Source organism: Haemorhous mexicanus, chromosome 6, assembly GCF_027477595.1.
Source record: "Haemorhous mexicanus isolate bHaeMex1 chromosome 6, bHaeMex1.pri, whole genome shotgun sequence".
Taxonomy (NCBI): domain Eukaryota; kingdom Metazoa; phylum Chordata; class Aves; order Passeriformes; family Fringillidae; genus Haemorhous; species Haemorhous mexicanus.
The window spans coordinates 43,038,208-43,056,771 of record NC_082346.1 but is presented as its reverse complement, the minus strand read 5'-3'; the positions used below and the strand labels follow the sequence as shown (position 1 = coordinate 43,056,771).

General features: G+C 50.9%; 1 protein-coding gene across 2 annotated transcripts; it reads right to left on the bottom strand.

The window, feature by feature from the left end:
* Positions 1-17,936, bottom strand: BATF (basic leucine zipper ATF-like transcription factor). Of its 2 annotated transcripts, XM_059850011.1 has the most exons (5): positions 11,056-17,936; positions 9,887-10,061; positions 4,957-5,302; positions 3,042-3,146; positions 1-647 (listed from the first exon to the last, which is right to left on the bottom strand). In XM_059850011.1, exons 3-5 carry the CDS (start codon positions 5,020-5,022, stop codon positions 441-443), a joined length of 378 nt encoding a protein of 125 aa, XP_059705994.1. In that variant the 5' UTR covers positions 5,023-5,302; positions 9,887-10,061; positions 11,056-17,936; the 3' UTR covers positions 1-440. The 2 variants fall into 2 exon arrangements, with proteins under 2 accessions (XP_059705994.1, XP_059705995.1); XM_059850012.1 differs by lacking the exon at positions 11,056-17,936 and having other exon boundaries at positions 9,887-10,999.
* Positions 17,937-18,564: the final 628 nt, after the last annotated feature.

Sequence of the window (18,564 nt, the reverse complement as noted above, 5' to 3'; positions counted from 1 at the left end):
TTAAGCATTTTCAATCTTTATTTTACAAAAATAAACCAGTTTTGCCCTGACACTCTGTGGCCCCCAACCTTTCCCTCCACCTCTGCTCCTTTTCCTCTTCCTGGAGGTCTGGCTGCGTGCCACAGCCAGCTGCTCTTATGGAGGCTGCCAGTGCTGCACACTCCTGTGAGTCTCCCCAAACAAGGACCAGAGAAGGGGGATGGTGCTCTTTTGTGACTGCCTCTTCCTCCCAGAATCCAAGCTGGAAACTGTCCAAAGATGCCTCACAGTGGCTCTGACATTTCTGCACAGGGAGCAAGTCTTAGGCAAGTCACTCAGAATACATACTTTAAGAAGGAATGTCCATCTGTCCAATTCCTTCCCTTGGATGGGAAAGCAAGCCCCACAAAGTTACTTCTTGCCATCAGTGGAGCTGGCAGGCTGCTGTCCTCCTGGCTGGCTCAGTGCTGGAAGCGTGGGGAGCTAATGTGGGGCTGATGAAAAGAGTGTGTGGCATAAAGCACTTCTGGAGGCGGTGGAGGGGATGTCAGGATGGAGCAGAAGGGTTCATGGGAGCTCAGCATCGAGGTGAAGTGCTTCATTTCCTCTGTCAGCTGCTTGATTTCCCGGCGCAGGGCAGCATTCTGTCTCTCTAAGTCTTCACTCTCCTGAGGAGACAAAACCACAGGGGCTTCCTCAGCATGGGACCCACAGGGATGAGCTAGGGACATGAGGGTTGTGGTCTTTCACCGCTCTGCCCCACAGAATTTCCAGAACGATATATTTCTGGTAAATTCATCACAGAGCCACGCCTGGGCAAACCCTCCTCCCCCAGCTGGCCAGGCCGGGTGTGGGTGCGACGCCGGCAGCCCCAGCCACGCTCCCCGGGCCCAGCTTACGAGAACTGACTGTGGCTTGCTCCCGCCCAGGCTTTCTCGCTCCCTCTCATGCACACACACATCTCCGGGCGGGCGCTTCCCGGGCAGCCCAGCCCCCGGGGGAGAGCACGTTGAATAACCGCCGTCTTTAACCAGAAAACCACCTGCCACAGGAAACCTGTCATGGCCCTGGAAAGAAGAGACTCACTGCTTCCTGCTAGCAGCCGAGGAAAGCAGCGGCACGATGGGGAGGAAGGAGAGACGCTTGACTCAGAAGAAAAGAGAAACTAAGGCCTCAGAAGAACTGAATTAATACTGGTATGAATGAGAATAACAACGAAGGGGTTAATAATGATGCTCAGCCTTGTCTCAACAATACTGAGACCATCAAAGCCTTTGATACCTCTGCTTCTGCTGAAGTGCAGCCAGCTCCAGGCTGAAGCATTGCAGGCATCAATTGATCATGAAGCCAGCAGCCTGGGCAGGACCAGAGGATTGGAAACTCAGCGGAGTGTGCTAAAGCAAGACCCAGCATTTGGAGGCTCTGGAAAGCTCCTCCCCCACCTTGGCAAAGCAAACCTTCTGCTTGCCCCTCCGCTGCCATGCTGATTCCAAGGTTGAAATGCACCCAGCAATTACAGCTGCTCCCACAGCAGGAGCTCACACAGCAAACAGCATCTCTCAGGCAGGACCAAATGGATTGGAAATCATGACTGTTGTTGAACTCAGGAACTGATGGGAATCACCCAGGGGCCAGGAGTCCCAGCTTTCCTATGACTCATTCCCCTCTAAACACAAGCTAGAAAACCCTGGGGCAGATGGAGCTGGTGGCTCCTTTCATACCACCATAGCTCAAAAGGAACCATGCTTTTCTGTGAAGAACCACATCATAGAAACAAAGTCCCTGATGCAGAAATGACCAAAGGCAAAGAGTGCTCAAGAAATGAACCCAGGAGCAGCGAGGGGTCACTGTCCACTGGAACTGAAAAAAACCTAGCAGAAATTTACCATCCATCATCTACTTGCCTCCCTAAATATTTTCATCTTCCTGTTGGGATCTAAAATGGGCTTAGCCCCACTGCCCCATCCCAATGGGAAGGCAAGGACTGTGCTATCAACGGTAGCTGAGCAACAGTAATCTCATAAGCAAGCGCTCTAAGAAAAGCAGCCCAATCCTGCTTGGTGCACAGCTAGGCAGGATTTTCCTGGGGAAAGCTCAGAGCCAATACCTACCTCTAGGATTACTGTAGAGAGAGCACTGACCCCAAAGAAAGGGTATTTTTTCACCTCTCTCACATACAGCTGTCCAGAGCCATTGCTGCTGGCTAATGTAATGCAATCAGCCTAGAACCATGTCAGCTCGAGAAAGCTCATCAGCTACTGAGAAAAGAGTGAAATCTCTCCCTTAAACCTAGCTCCAACCATGGACTAAGGGCACTATGTAAGGAGGAAGGTTCAGAACTGGATTCTCATTATTTCCAATAATGGGAATATGGAGACTGCTAAATCAAAGGATGTTTTTTCGAACATAAGCTCAGCTACCACTTTTCGAAAGACAGCCAAGCCCAGCACAGGGATAAAGATGGTTTCTGCCCCTGCAAGCTGCATGTTCTTCACCCTTCCCATGAGTGGCCCAAAATGCACGGGACACATTTATCAACATGCAAAACGCAGAGCATCCCAGCCCTTATACTCCAACACTGACCCCATACACCTGCCCAAACACACACAGCCAGATGTGACCATCCCTCCTGAAAGGCAGATATCTAATTCTTCACACTGGGAAGAGCTGTTGGGGATGCCCACAGTGGCACAGAAAAGTATCTTTGTACACTGTTGCATCTCTGCATAAGTGGTGGCATGAATCTCAAACCTGGGGAGAGCCAAGCCAGGTGAGACTACGCTTTCAAAGAGCTCAGTCAGAAGAGGCTGGGAAAGGAAATCACTAATGAAAGACTGAGAGATAAAGATGGATTCAAAACTAGCTGCAAAACTAAATGCTTCAGTGGCAGTCATCCTGGGCTGTGTGCTCTCACAGCAAGCACTAACTCCTATAGCCTGCCCTGGCCTCACTTCTCCTGTCCTGCCTCCACTGAGCATCTCTGCTCTGAGTCCCAGGGGAAAAGCACAGGTGTCTCCTATGAGTCCTCAGCACCAGGGAGGAGAAAGGGTGGAAGTGCTCACCAAGTGCAGTGTGTCTGCTTTCTGGGTCTGCCTCAGGCGGCTCTTCTGGGCAGCGATGCGATTCTTCTCCCTCCTTTGGACTTTCCTCATGTCATCAGAAGAGTCCTAGGGAAACAAGGCATGGAAATGACTGGGTAATTCTCTCCCTCACCCTCCTCCTGCAGGGCAGTAATTGGGAAAGGGACAGAGCAGATAACATCATTGAAGCACAGGACACACCCTGCACACCAGTATAAAGCTGTGGTCCAGGGGATGTGTGATGCCTTTAGTACTCCTGTTGCCAGGAGGGGCACATCTGACATCCTTGGGGATCCCAGCACAGCTGGGAAATGACCACTCTTTCTTCACCAACACTGGCCTGGGATATAGTTTGATGGACCAGAGTAAGGATCTCCCTCTGGAAAAAAGACAATTTGAATTCTACAGAAAACCATTTCCTTTCCTGTCTCTCTGCAGGGCAATGGCACTGCAGACATTCCAGCTTAATGGATATACCATTTTTCCAGATATTCAGCCTGTGTTTTCCTCTTTTCACCCCTGTTGGTCCCTCTCTTCTCCATCACCCTTCTGTCTCAGGCTTTATTTGTTGCAGACCCTCACAGCACGATATGGTCCCTGCTTTGTTTAACTAGACAGACTCAGAACTTTTGTTTCTAACACAGATCTTATCTGCTCCACCTCTCTTATCTCTGTCCTTGCTCTTTTCTGGAGTCTCCTGTTAGCAACGCCTGCAGTGCTGACTGCAACACTCCCAAGCCCCTTAGGCAGGGGAGAACAGAGGTCTCCAGGCTTCAGGTCATGAGCTTCATGCACTAGCCATTCTCTGCTGAGATCTTGTCCTTCTGCTGCCTTCTGACAGTTGAAACTGTCACACAGACTTTCATCTTCTGTTTTCATATTGCACTGCCCCTCTTGTGGACTCTTTAACATTCACACCACCACTTCTCCACAAGACTACAAAACTCAGCCACAAAAGTTATCTTCTCAGCCCATTTATCTGTCCACATCCTCTCCCCCCTCCCCCAAACCCAAGATATTTTTCTTTGAACTTAACTGTTTTATCCTTGCCTTCAATACCCTGAAAATGTCTCAGATATAGCACCTCCCATATCCTGCATCAACTCCTGTCCCTATCCTTTAGAAAACTTTGTGCTTTATCCCTGTCTTTACTAGGATGCAAGCCAGGATGCATTGCCATCCTTGTTTCAAAGTCAAAAATCATCTGCTTTGATGAACCCCAAGATTTCTGAGCAAAGTCTCAGGCACTTGCTCTTGTTGCCAGCCCTAGAGAAATGGCAAATGACAGATAAAATAAAGTTTAGCCAGAAAAGGCAGTGAGAATAACTCAGACTTGTGTCTGTATCTGCCAGCTAAAAACCTACCATTAAGGTATGCCATGCAACAAAAAAAAATCCCTCTGTGAAGCATCACTGACATGAAAAACTGCTGAGACTGAACAGTAAAGAAAGCAGATCCAAAGTAGCAAGGCTTTTTTGGGTCCCGAGTGCTGTCCACAGAAGCAGGAAGCAGGCAGGTTGCCCCTGAGCTGCCTTGGTCCACAGCCAGGAGGTGCCTGCACAGGCTCCTCACCAGAGCACCAAATCACACCAAAGCTTCCTGCCTGCCTGGCATGTATCACAGGATCTACCATGCCAGGGGGTCCTGGGACCCCAGCTGCACCTGCTATAACCCCAAGGAACCAGGTTATCTCTCTCTGCCCATACCCAGCTCAGTGGCTGGAGCTTCTGCCAGGGCCCTTGGCTGAGCCCTGCATCTCTCTCCCCACAGCCATTCTTAGAAAGCTCTGCCATATTGCACTGTGAAAACACAGATAGCAGGTGCCACCCTACTTCCTGTCCACCTGTGGCCCACCCTGAAATAGCTGGGGAGAGCTGGGGAAGGGCCCCTGCTTTACCTGCTTGCTGGGAGGGGGAGACTGGCTGAAGCTGCTGGAATCACTGCTGTCAGAGCTGTGGGGCATAGCTGGTGTTTCTGGCTCCCAGGGTCTCTTCAGCTTCCTTTGTGCTGTTGGTGTGTCTGCTTTCTGTCTTTCTTCTCTGCCTCTCCTCTGTCCTCCTCTGTTACCTCTGATTTGGCCCTTGGCTTCCTACTCTCACCCGTTCCAGAAGCTCTCTGTCCTCCTGCCCAGCACTCCGACACTTTCGCTCCTCTCAGAGCCTCTGCACCTTCCCTTTAGGTCTCAGCCTCCTGTGGTTTCTCAGAACCTCAGGGATGTAAGCTGAAAGTCACGTGGCCGGAAACTTTAAGGCAAAGAAGTAAAGTTACAGAAGAAAAAAAATTTTAAAACCAATTAAAAAAAAAGAAGAAGAAGAAGAAGAAAAAAGCACATCTGGGAAAAACGAGCTTCAAAATAGCCTGAAAAACCCCCGAAAAACACCTCCAGGCAGTTGAAAAACAACGCGATGGGTTTTCTCTGAGACAAACAGCAGAGATGGAAAGGAAGAAAAGCCCCAGCTCTGGCTGTGAAACTTGGACCCTCAAAGGAGGGCTGTGCGGAGGAGGTGACACTGGGAGCCCCAGAAATTCCAGGGCTACTGTGTCCCATGCTAACCCTATGCAGGCAGGAGGTCAGTCCAGCCCCAGGCAACCTCAGTCACCCCAGCACAGCTGAGGAAATTCCCAAGCAGCCACACATCTCCCCACAAGCCACCCACCCCCTCCTGCCACCCCCAGCAGCACTGACGCGGGTCCTGGGGAGGGGACGGGCACCCTCAGCAGCTGCCACATCAACACTTCTTGTGCAGGTGCTTCACGTGGGCACGAGGTAGCACCGGTCCCATTTAAGAAGAAACGCTCAGGATCATAGAATATTTGGACTGGGTTGGGTAGGGCTAGTATTTTCTATAAAGCAAAGCTACTTAGCACTTGAAAACATTCATTAGTATGTCACCACTGGCCATAAGGGAATAGCAGCCCTAGCAAAGTGCTGGAAATGTAAGAATCTATGGATCAGCCCATGCAGACAGCAGCAAGGAGAAGCTGCTTTGGATCCCCTTCTCTGTTCCCCAGTCTGTGCTCTCTGGGACTACTTCTACCCTTAGTATGAGCCCCAGAAGACTAAAGATGTGCAATCAGCCCCTAGGACAGCAGTGCTTCAGGGGTACCCTCAGAGTACTCCATGCTAGTGGCTCTGGAGGTGACAGTGCAGGAATAGGAAGTGCAAAAGCAGGGACCATTCGCTTTCTGATCTGCTCATGTCACCAGATCCAGCAGGGTGAGCCAGGGCCACATGTCAGCAGGCTCTCCATCCATAGACAGAAGCACACGACTTCAGAGCTGCTAAGTTCTTGCATGTGCAATAAGGAGCAGACCTAGAAGCAGGCATGAACCCATCTACAGTAACCTACTCCTGTGGAAAACAGCAATTCCCAGTTCCCAGCTTACTAGTTTTTGTTGTTTGTGGGTCTTTTGGTTGAGTTTCTCCTGCCTCAGTCAGGAACAGCTAGCAAGTCTCAGGAGGACATAGGTAAGGGCTCTAGAGAGCAGTCATCACTTGGGAAAGAGTATTGGAAATAATTTCTGTATTGCAGTACAGAAAACACACTTGCAAAGAAGCATGTGCTTTGAAGACAGTGCAGACTTGCATGGGCACTGCTAGCATTTCTTCCCATCCTTGCCACTCATGGAGCCAACACAGGAGCAAACATGGCCAAAACCAAAAACTGAGTGGGGCTGGCGGCAGGCTGGGTGGCTCAGGGAAATCTCCTGATTTAGCTCCAATAGCGAAACTACTCCATTTGACCCATTTCCCTTTTTAGAAACATCCTGTGGCACTGGTGTTCTACTCTTAGCCCTTTTATCTGAACATTTCACAGCACTGAGTGTATTTTTCCTCCTGGTGTGCTGTATGGAAATGCTAGGATCCACCACTCTTTAACAGGGCTGCAAGGGTTTGCTTGGCATGACCCACACTGAGGGACCCAATTTCCTGGAAGTGCAGCCCCCCTGTAGCACGCAGGGCTCTTCTGGTGTAGCTGTCTCCAGAAATGGGGTAGCCAAAGGGATCAGTGAGGTGAGAGGTGTTGAGTTCAGGCCTCCCAAGGCACTGGCTAGCAGCACAACCCTTGAAGGATCTATTAGCTCGCTGCATTGCTACACTTCCTCTGAACTCTGCAACCCTGTGCGGCACTTCCTTTCCAGGAGGCACACTGCTGGATTCCCACTCTCCCGAGGAAACCACACTCCTCTGCTGGTGAGCGGGTCTCAGAGACTGCCTGGCCTGTCCTGCTCTGCAGGCTGCTGGATGGAGGGAGCTCTTTCCTCAGAGAAAAATATCCTTGTTCCATTATTTGACAAATTAGCTGAACTCCTTCCTTTTGTACCTAGCAGGGCCATTGTCTGGGAGGCAGTTGGGAAGCTGGTGGGGGTGTTGGCAGAAGGTAGAGAGGGAAGTTGAGTGTCCTGGCAGGAGCTGGACAGTTAGTGCAAAACTGTCCAGAATGTGGCTATGGCAAAGGCTGTTCTTTGAGGAGGAGGAAGGTTTTGAGTGCACCTTGATTTGCCCAGATCTGGGCTTTTATTGACAGCTGATGAAGATACCTCAGGAGAGAGCAACAGCATGGGAGAGGGTCTGTACACTTGGTATTTCTGAGCAGGAATAAGAGAGCATCCCTTTCCTTGCCTTGTCCAAACACACTCTTTTCTCTTGAATTGGCCATGATATTAATGAATTTCTGCCACTTATGAGCATCTGTAAGTGAGACAATTGTCTCCTGGTGGGAAGATGGGCAGAGCCTTCACAATGCTTCTCTGGGCTGGGCTGGACCCATATTTTCTCCTCATAGACAGAGAGAGTCCCCTGCCATTTCTCTGGTCAGAGATGTGATCCCCCAACCCAGAGCAGCAGAAACCACCAGTATGGCTCCACCAGCATTTGCTCACAGCTTTGTGGGAACTGACCTGGGCATCTGCTGCAGGCACAGCATGGGGAGCTGATTTCCTGCTGCCCCTGCCCAGGCTCCCCCCCGCTCAATGAGGGAGAGCTTCAGAAATCAGTCTCCTAATCTCTGTGCATGACTTAGGTGACCAAATTTACACTGTGAAAAACATTCCCTGACTTTCTCTCCGGAATCATTTAGTTTTCTTTGATCTTAATCACAGGAGCTGTGAAATCACTGTCAGTGGCACTGGAAAAACTCACCAATGTTAGGCTACTGCCATGCCAGCAGCTTGATGGAGAAAGGATGGTTCCAGAGGTTTTTAGGGGAAGGGCAGGACTAACCTTGTACTCCTCCCTTGTAAATTACAGCAGCTAAAGCTGAAGGAAATCTTGTTCTCCCAGGACAGAGTGGCTGCAGGAGCCTGGGCTCAGTGTGATCTTGACTGCATAGAAACGGTTTGAAAGCAGCAAGACGCAGGTCAGCAAGAACAAATGCAAATGTAAAGTGAAGCGAGCTGTAGGTAGAAGATCCGGGGAATAACCCATAGGGCAGCAAAACAGGAGGCAAAAATCCAGGGGTTGCAGAGCACTGAAAACTGAAGCTTTGCCAGCAACAAAGGGGTCAGGTATTGACTTGGGGTTCTGGGCAGGGCGGAGGAGATGACTGCCTTGTGCTGCCTGTGCAGGACCCTTTCAGAGTCCCAGGCCAAGAAGTGGAGTAGTCTGGAAAAAAATACAAAGGATAAACACACAAAAATATTGCCCTAAGAGAAAGGAGTGAAGAAGCTGTGCCCATTTAGGTAAGAAAAGAGAAGTCTTGGGGGTGGGAAGTGGATGGTGAGGAAGGAACAGTCCTTCATATGTTGTAATAGAAAGGGTGGTCAGCTGGTTTCTGTGTAGCCAAAGCAGGGTAAGGAAGCAACAGGCTCCAACTGCAGCAGGAAAAGCAAGATGAGGTTAGGAAGACCTTGGAATGGACAACTCAGGAAAGTTATTCAAGCCCCTTTATATGAAGTGGCTGGGAAGAAACCTCTCTCAAAAGAAATGCAAGGGGGGAGAAAAAAGTGTGCTGCTAGGATGGGTTCCTCAAAACCAAGCCAGCACATGGGGTATTTTTCAACCAGCTTTGCTTCAAAGGCTCTTTCCCTATGTCCTACCTGTGCAACCAGCTTCCTCAGCACAGGTGAGTGCTGGAGTTTCCTTGTAAACCTGCTGCTCCAGAGCTCTTGCCTGCAGCAGGCTTATGACAGCAACATTCAAAACAGCATCTCAGCCCATCCACCTCACTCATCTCGTTTGCAAGGCCATTCAGTGCATAGTGCTATTTAAAAATCCAGCCTAGAGCAGTTATCAACGTCAGCCTCCTGTAAACCACTGAGGTTGTTTCTGCTTCACATGTAGCATTTTATGCAAATACTTTCTTACAATATTTGGACAATTGCAATGACTTGTTTATAATTACTTACATGAGTTTGAAGACTTTTGCAGAAATCAGTGCTGAGAATGGCTGTTTTGAACAAAGTCCCTGCTCTCTACCAGATACTTCTGCCAAGTCCTGCTCTGCCAGCACCTGTTGTCCTGTCTGCAACCTGTGCAGATTCCCCAGTCTCTGTCACCAGGGCTATTTCATCTTGACTGAGCTGAGCATGAGAGTGAGGTTGTGCTAGGAGCATCGTCCCACCAAATTCGTCCCACTTGGCACAGAGCAAACACCAGCACTTTCAGTCCTTACTGGGTGCAACGAGCCAAAGTACAGGAAAACAGGTACTTTACACCCGGAATGTCCGATAAATGACAAGGGCTGTAAGTCAAGCACTCAAAATTATGGAAATCCCACAATTAAATCCCTAAAGCACACTGCATTTATGCCCTCATGCTGCGTAACATGCTGTGCTCTGTAGCTGCATGATCCACTAGGATTTATTCCCTGGGATGGCCATGTTACCTTCATCTTGTCCTGAAGTCAGCGAGCTCCATCATCCTGCTTTTCCATTTCTTCATGGACTCTTTCTAACTCTTGGCACTTCAGCACTGAGTGAGTGCTTCAGGGTTATTAACGAAGCTGTTTTCTCAGGCACCTTTTCAGGTCCAGAGCTGAGGATGAAGGGATGGAGTTATACCTATTTAACAGGTGCAAAATAAGAGACAAAGGAGATTTAGGTCATAAGTACTCATTAATTTTGGATACACATTTTGAACCAACTAGGATCTAAATTTTTTTATGGTTTTGGCACTATGCAGCACTTAGTTTAGTCAAACCCCAGATCCTATGTCTGTGACTGCATCTGCAAATCTTTAGCACTTCTGTAAAGCAGCTTGGGAAATGAGGAAGACACGGCTGCTCCTGTGAAAGCTCTCGCTCATGTGGCTTACCAACTCACAGAGTAACTTCAAGGCAGGGGTAGACACAGACCAAGCTCTCCAGGGAGGCATCAGCTGTCTACCCAGGAGAACCACCTTTCTTTCTGCAGTCTCTTGTTTCACCAATTGATAGGAGTTTCCCACCCCTGCTAAGAAAGAAGGCAGCCTAGCTGTCCAGCTTATTGCTCCCTCCAGCTAAGGTCCAGCCTGGGTGCTGAAGAGGTGGCAATCCAGGGCAAAATGCAGGAAGTGAGCATATGCACAAGACAGCTGAAGCTAGGCTGCCCAGGCAAACCCATTTCTGGCAATTTCTAGGTCTTTGGTATTTGGCTTTGCCACTTTTATGTGGCGATTTTTGAATGTCATTAGTAATGCAATTTTTTTTTTTTGGTCCATATTTTAAAAGAAGGAAACTGTAGAAAGAAAATGCCAAATGTGCTAGCTTCCCAGATATGGACACCAAGCTCCAGGTACATGGGTCCATCTGATCTCACTGGAGAGGAAGAGCAAGCTTGACTAGAGCTGAAGGGTTGACAGGAGGTTGGCAGGGTCAGACCTCCTGCACATCGGGGAGTTTCAGTCTCAAGACACCAATTATTAGAGTTCACCCCAGGCTATTTTGAAGGGATGAACCACGTTCTCCTTCTCCTGTCCTGTACAGATCAACTGGTTGTGCACTTAGTTGAGCAACATCTAATCTGCTCCTGGCAAGGACTTAGTAGCTCATAAGCAAGTACTCAGATGTACACTTACAAGAGTCTCCAGGTCAGCAGATCTCAAACCCTGGTAGAGTACATCCATTCAAGGCCAAACTTCCTCTCACTGCTGTCTTCACAGGCCTTGTCTACCTTCTGGGATCAGTCAGAAACGAACCAGATCACCCAGCTGCACTTGGGACACTGAAAAGGTTCAGCTACCAGACGCCCCCCCAGTCAGCCAGGGCTTCTTTGCTTCCGCTGCCTGGGCTGAGCCCTCCAGGTGAGCTATCCAAGGCATGGATGTGCTCTGTGCAGGGTGCAGATGGTGTCTGACGGTTTGACTCATCTCGGTGGCAGTCTCGTTTGGTGATGACGGGGAAGGCCCAAAGAGGAAGGGCAGTGACCCGTTTAACCAGAAGGGCTGATCCACCCAGGGGTAGACTTACTGGTGATGGCAAGGGGCCATGGCCCCAGCTTCCTTTGTGCTTCCCAGTGTGTGCATTTCCAGGTGATACACAAGCAGGAGAGGCACATGTGGCTGTTCAGCCACAGGACTCAGCCTTGGGACTCTGCTACTGCTGCAGTGAATCCAACTGCAGCAACCAAGCAGCAAATATTGTGCTCCCAGGATGGAGGATTTGATGTTCACAAGGCTTTGGCTGAAGCCATGATCCATGGCATGGAGTGGATGGTGTTTCTTAAATTAATATATGACTCTTGAGTGTATTACATTGCTGCTTCATGACTCCGTTCAGAGGAAAGTGTCCTTCAACACCACTCATCACCAAAACAAAAGATGTTCAAGACTCCCAAGGATTGAGTACAGCTTATTTAGGGCATGTTCTTGCAGACAGACTCTGAGACACCCACCTCAGCAGGAGATGGCTGTGAACAACACTCATGCTAGTACTGTACTTTCACCCCAATGGGATCTGCTTCACTTTTGGATTAAGGGGGTGTGTGCACCGGTTTTCCCTTCTCTCCACCCCATTTGGTAGGAACAAGAGCTTCCCAAATCCTTCAGCTCACGCAGCATGATTGGAGGAGGTGTGCAGCACAAGCAGCTGCGCTGACAGGCTCACATGCAGTGAGCCTGTGCCCAGGCACGTGTGGTTCTTGTACAAGCGGTGCTGGAGCCCAGCACATTGTCGGAGGCAGCGTGGGGCAGGACAGGCAGTGTGGGGCAGAGTGCCTGTGCAGGAGGGCACAGAGGAGCTGTGCAGGAGGTACACTTGGTGCCTGTGCTGTATGGCAGAACCAGACTGGCATTTTGTACAAAATACACAAATGGGTATAAGCCCCATTGGCCTGGGCAGTGCACTGGCACGTGGTGTCACACCCTGGCACACACAGCTCTTGCCCGCTGCCAGCTCTCTGGGAGACAACCCAGAGTCCCAGAGAAGGTTGCTGAGGGAGGCAGCGGCTGAGCCCCTGACCTAAACCTGGTCCATGTCCCAGAGCCCCCAGCCAGGGCTCTTCAATGACTTTTTGAGAGAAACACAAGGAAGGAGGCCCATGTCAAACACCCAGACAACAAAGGAGGACTTGCTTAGTGCTGACTATTTCAGAGGGCTTGTAAAGTCACACAAGTTTCCCCTGGGGGCTTGGAGCAGCAGATGAAGAGAGAGGGAGCAGTTTCAGATCATCGCCAATCCTGTGCTTTCCACCTTTGCATTTTGGAACCCTGGCAAGAAAGGTGCTCTGTAATCAGCCTCCAGGGATATGGCTACTTTTCCTACAGCTTTGTATGGGGCTGCCAACACCAGTGCCCAGACACAGGTGACCTGCAGCCCCCCATGGCACCTCATCCCTAATGGTGCTTTGGAGGAGGGACAAGGGAGATGTGCTATACCCTAAGCAATGCCAGCAGTGATGGTGCAAAGCCTTGATTTGAAAACTTGGTCCTCCTAGTGTCATGAATAATGCCAAAATTGGTTTCAAAGAAGGGACAGGAAAATAGAAACTCCTTGCCACCATTCTTTACCTGAACCCCAAAGTAGATGTCCAAGAATCATGCCACCTTTTATATTATTTAAGCCAAAGTTTTTTACTTCAGTTTTGGGTATCCTTGTTTTTCATCTCAATACTTGATCCTTTGTGAGCCATCTGAAACTGTTGGCCAGCAGGGCATCTTGTTCACCTGCACAAACCAGTTTGCTGGCTCTGTGAGAAGTGTGTCAGTTTACCAGTGTGAAATGAGTTGTCTTTCCATTTCTTTGAACATCTTGTGAGGGGGTGAGCAGAGGAACAGATTTATCTCTAAGCCAGGAATTGCTCTGCACATCTCTATCACGCGGCATTTCACTAGTTTCCACTCTAAACTAGTGGGACTTTTAGTCCCTGCATAGGGAAATTTTCCTGCAGCCCTCATTTAGGTCAGCACCCTTCTTTGGATGTCTACTGATTTCATAGCAGGAAAGACTGAAGCACACACAGTAGCCCAGGGAAACTTCCCCCCATCTACCATGGCATTACAGTTATAAAGCATGGATGTACTCTTCTTCATCCCATTCCTCATGCAGCCTTCCTCCTTTCCCCACTGCTGCACAGCGAGAGGGACCCATCAGGTAGCTCTGTCTTGAATTTGAAGCACAGCCTTGAACCCTTTGACACTCACATCTAAACTACCCAGGTACCAGCTGGCACTTAGGCACACTCCAGAGCATGGCTGGGAGAAATGCAGAGCTGCTGCTACCTCAGCATGCAAACTCAGCTGCCAAAGCAGTGTGGGACCTTGCAGTCACAGCAGATGGTTGCTGTCAGATGAAGAAATGCTCCAAAGCCCTGCCTGAATGAGGCTCTATGTCACGCAGGCTTCACTGGCTGCTTGCATTGCTCATAAAACTTGTGCACATGATCCAGCAACTTGCAGGTTTTCAACAGACAGCGGAACAGGTGCCTACATCCACTTTGCAGACACGGAGAACACCTTGCACCTGCAGCTGAGGGCGTTTGTTTGGACCAGTGAGTCTGGCTTTGCCAGCCTGTGACACTGGCTGCATGGGGTGCCATCGTGCTGCCCGGTCATACAGCAGTGCCAGCATGCACCAGCACCTGACTACTTTAGCCACTCATCCATTACCTGCTGTCTGGAGCTAGAGAATGAAACAGGTCACTGCCTCCAGGGAAGGTCTGCACAGAAGAAAAGGGATGCCTCACTTGGCAAACACCTGCAAAATGCAGCCTCTGCTTGGCACCCACGGAGTTTGCCTCTGTCACAGAAGTCAGTAGCCCACGTACTGAGAGGCACTTGCCAATACCCACGCATTAGCTCTAGTGCAAACCCCCTCTTGCTGTTTGTCTGGTCACCAAGTGTTCAGCACCACCTTGCACAGATGAGCTGTCAGTAGCCATTTTATCCTCAGCCAGAAGCTACATGTTAGCCTGCTAGTGTCTCCATTGGATTTGGGAGCCCACAGGCCTGCAGCGTATCCTTGCTGCCCAGTTCTTTCTGACAACCCCATGACATTTTGGCACAAGCAGGTGTCCAGCAGCTATCCAGCAAATCCAACTAGCCCAGATGATGCTGCTGGAATTGGGGCCATGGCAAAGCAGAGGCAGGAACTGCAGTGTCAGAAGTCAGGACTTCCCCTGACGGTGTCACAGATGACAACTCAGCAAGTTCATTCTGCAGAAACTAGATAACATCAGCACAAGGTGGTGGTTACTGGCAAACGATCCTGTTCCTGAAGCTTCATCTGAGACGTGACAGGCTGCTGTGAAACCCTTTTGTCAAGCAGACCCAAACTACTTTTGCTGAAACCCATGTGGGCTTCTGGAAGTAGCTTCATGCTGGTATTTCCTAGGAATTCCAGGTTGCAATGCTGGGAGCCAGGGCTGGAAAAGTCCAACACCTTGCTAACACAGGGCCTTTTTGTCTAGCAGAATCCCTTGAACTACACAGGGATGCAGAGCTATCAGTCTTACCCACAGTGACCTATCTCCTGCCTTGAGCAGCAAAAGCTTTTCCTTCTCCTCAGGGCCTAACCTTTCTCCAATCCCCATGGCACCTCACTTACCCTCTGCGCAAGCACAGCAGGACACAGGACTGGAGAGAGGAAAGTCCTTCCTTTCTTCTTGGAAGTGACTGAAGTTCAATAAACCCCTTGGGAGATGTTCTTAATCAGCATTAAAGCCATCTTAGTACAACTGGGCTCACTCCCTGCCCCCTGGGTAGGCTTTGCTCACAAACAAATTTTCAGGCCAGGCAGTCATACTACTGCCTGCTCTACCAAATATGCCCCTGGGCTGAAGCCTACTTGAATTGGTTACTCCACTTTAAAAAAAACAAACCAAAGAAAACCCACTTTAACTCCACAGCAAAGCATCTAGAGCAGGGTATTTCACCACCAAATTGACCCATCACTTTAGCTAATTGGGAATAACTTCTTGCTGACCCTGACAGATAAAACCAAAGGCTCAACATCAGTAAGCTCTTTCATCCCACAACCACACACTGCATCTTCAGCCTAAACTCAGCCACAGATGATGCATGGGCTGCAAAGCCTGGTTCTGGCCTTTGTGAGCTGCTCTGTGTCTCCCTGCAAGCCTCAGCACCAGCTCCTTCACCACCTTCTACCCAAGCATGTGGTGAGGAGCTGAAATATCTGTGCTGGGCAGGAGACCCAGCTGCATTCAGTCAGAGCCACTGAGGCTGTCACGGGTGCTGAGCCTTGGGGAAGCATCACAGGCACTGGCTGTGCCTGGAATTAGAACTCAGCTGCAGTGGAGGAGTCAGCCTGAGCTGACAGGTGCTCCCAAGGATTCAGATGCAGAGAAGAGGCAAACTCCAGCCATTCTGTCATGGGTGCCAGTCCTTCCTGGTGTCCCTGATCAGCAAGACCTGCTGGCTGCAGGGAAGGATCTTTTCCTCATATGGAAAGTGTTGATGACAGAGCTGCTGACAGCGAGCTCCCTGCCCATGGGGCTGGCTATACCTCTCACAGCAGCTGCCCTGCCTGCCTCCATCACCCACCTGGGAGATGACCCTGGCCACCCCACCAGCTGCATGGTGTGGGAATACTCATACCCCTAACCAGGGACAAGTGATCCACCAAGCTCTGCCCACAGAGCAGTTTCCTGAGCCCAGCAGGAGCATGATGCCTCCATGTGAGCACAGGATGCACATGGACCTATTCCCTTTGCTTGTGCCCACCTCCTGCCCTCCCCCACTTCAGTTGCCAGCAACCAGTGATCACAAATAAGCAAAAAGTGTGCAAAGCTCTGGGGAGTCAGGTGATGCTTCCAGGCTCAGGGAAGCAGCAGTTGGTTTTTCTCATTTCTCTGTGAGCATCCTGGCAGCACAGTTCTCCCTGGCTCCAGTCCTGCGCCCAGCCATGGGCCGTGCTGGTGCCAGGAGCACTCAGCAGAGTGTGGCACCCATGGTAATCAAAGCAGTTTCCATGACTCTTGGTAAATATCAAGGCTGGGGATTTCTGGGGCTTGTTTTCCAGCAAGTTGAGTAGAAGAACCAATAAGGACAAAGACAAATGAATACCTGTTGCCCGTGGCTCAAAATGAAACAAGAGAGACAGGTCACTGGTAAAGGTTAGTTAATACCACTTACCACAGAGTTAGGGAGTTGCGCTCAGCTGCTGACAAGAAGGGCAGAGGAGGCAATTTTTTGCAGACAATGTGAGAATACTATAAAAACTGCAAAGTAATGACCCCCAAGCATCCTCTGCTGCAAGCCAAGGGAGAGAGGGGCTGGATGCCCCATCCCCAGCACTGCACACATACCTTGCCTACAAGGGGATGGGGGCAGTGGGTCAGGAGAGGATGAGGAGAAAAGGAAGAGGGCCACAATAAAGCTTTGGGAGCATGATGGCCTGCTCAACTTCTTTGGGATGAGCTGACTGCAGGAGAGAGGGGAGAGGAGCTGGCAAGACACTTCTGGGGAAACAGAGTTCTCACTGCCCATGGGGCCTGACACTTGTCAGGGATCCAGCAAGAAGAAAATAGTCAGGCATGCAGTGTAGAGCACTCACACCAAACTACTGTGGCTGGACTCCCAGCCAGTTTATCCCCCACGGGCTCAGGCCTGGTGATTTTGGGCAAAGTGGTACCTACCTTTCCTTAGGAGTGAAGAGGAAAGGGTGACTTTGCAGAGGGAACTGGGGTAATATGTGAAGGGCACCGGAGAGCTGTTACAAGCATCTAAACAAAGGAAAAGTAATGCGGTTCACCTACCTGGGATTCAGGAAAAATATGGTGTCACATCACTTTGGGGAGAGGCCTGGCCTGAGCTACTAGTGAGTGTGAGAAGGAGCACAAGAGTTATGATCTGAATATGGATCTCATAAAACAGAAGATGGGCATGTCCTGGAGGAGGCTTGCTGGCACCCTGGAAATTCCTGCTGGTGGTCCTGGTTGTTAAGCTACCTCAGGTACCTCAGAAGCCAAGAGGCCTGCAGGTGAAAGTTGCCAGGTGGGCTCACAAGTTTAACAAGAACCATCTGATGGAAATATAGGATGGCACCATGAACCACAGAATAACAGAAAGGTTTGAATTGAATGGGATCTTTAAAGGTCATCTGGTTCCAACCCCCTGCCACGAGCAGGGACTCCTTCCACTAGACCGGATTGCTCAGAGCCCTGTCCAACTTGGCCATGAAGACTTCCCGGGATGGGGCATTCATCACTTCCCTGAACAAACTGTTCCAATGCCTCACTCCCATAATTTTAACATGTTCTTATATACAATCCAAATCCTCTTTCAGTTTAAAACTATTGCTCCTTGTCCTATCACTACAAGTCCTGGTAAAATGTCCCTCTCCAGCTTACCCAGAGACCTTTAGGTAGGGGAAGGGTGCTCTGAGGTCCCCCTCCCTCCTGGCTGAGCAGCCGCAGCTCTCGCTGCCATTTCTCACAGCAGAGGTGCTCCATCCCTCTGCTCGTTGCTGCGGGTCGGCTCCGGGCCCCGCACCGGGCCGTGACCGGGCGGGAGCGGTGCCGGCACCGTCCGGCCCGGCCCGGCCCCGCCTCTCCCGCGGCCGCGCGGCGCCTCCTGCCGGCGGCCCCGGCTCCCGCCGCTTCCGCCCGCCCCGCCGAGCGCACGGCGGGGCTGGGGCGGTGTGAGGAGCGAGGCCACGAGAGCGGCGGCACGGGGGGCTCAGGGAGAGGGACCGGCCGCACCTGCCCGGTGCCCGCTGCCCGGTGCCCGCGCACTGCCGTATCCCCGCCCGCCGCCGGGCTCCTGCGCGCCTGTCTGCAGACGCCTCGTGTGCGGGTTTGGGTGGGCACGGGAGAGTCTCGGGCTGGTGCAGCCAGCGAGCGAGACTAGAGCTGTGTGCCAGCAGCGACGGCCTCAGGCCTTGTAGTCTTCAGAGCTCCTGCGCCCAGGGCCAGCAACTGCGGCTCTACAGCCAGCTACAGCTACCCACGGGAGGGATCCATGTGTGCGTGTTTGTGCGCCCAGCAGAACGAGGGATGCAGCCCGATGGCTGGCTGGACAGAGGACAGGCGGCTGGCAACAGCCCCACAACTACCAGGCTACCCGCTGCAGCACCAGCGGCACCAAGCCCTTTCCCAGAAGTACGAGATCTCTTCAGCTCTGCTCCAGTAG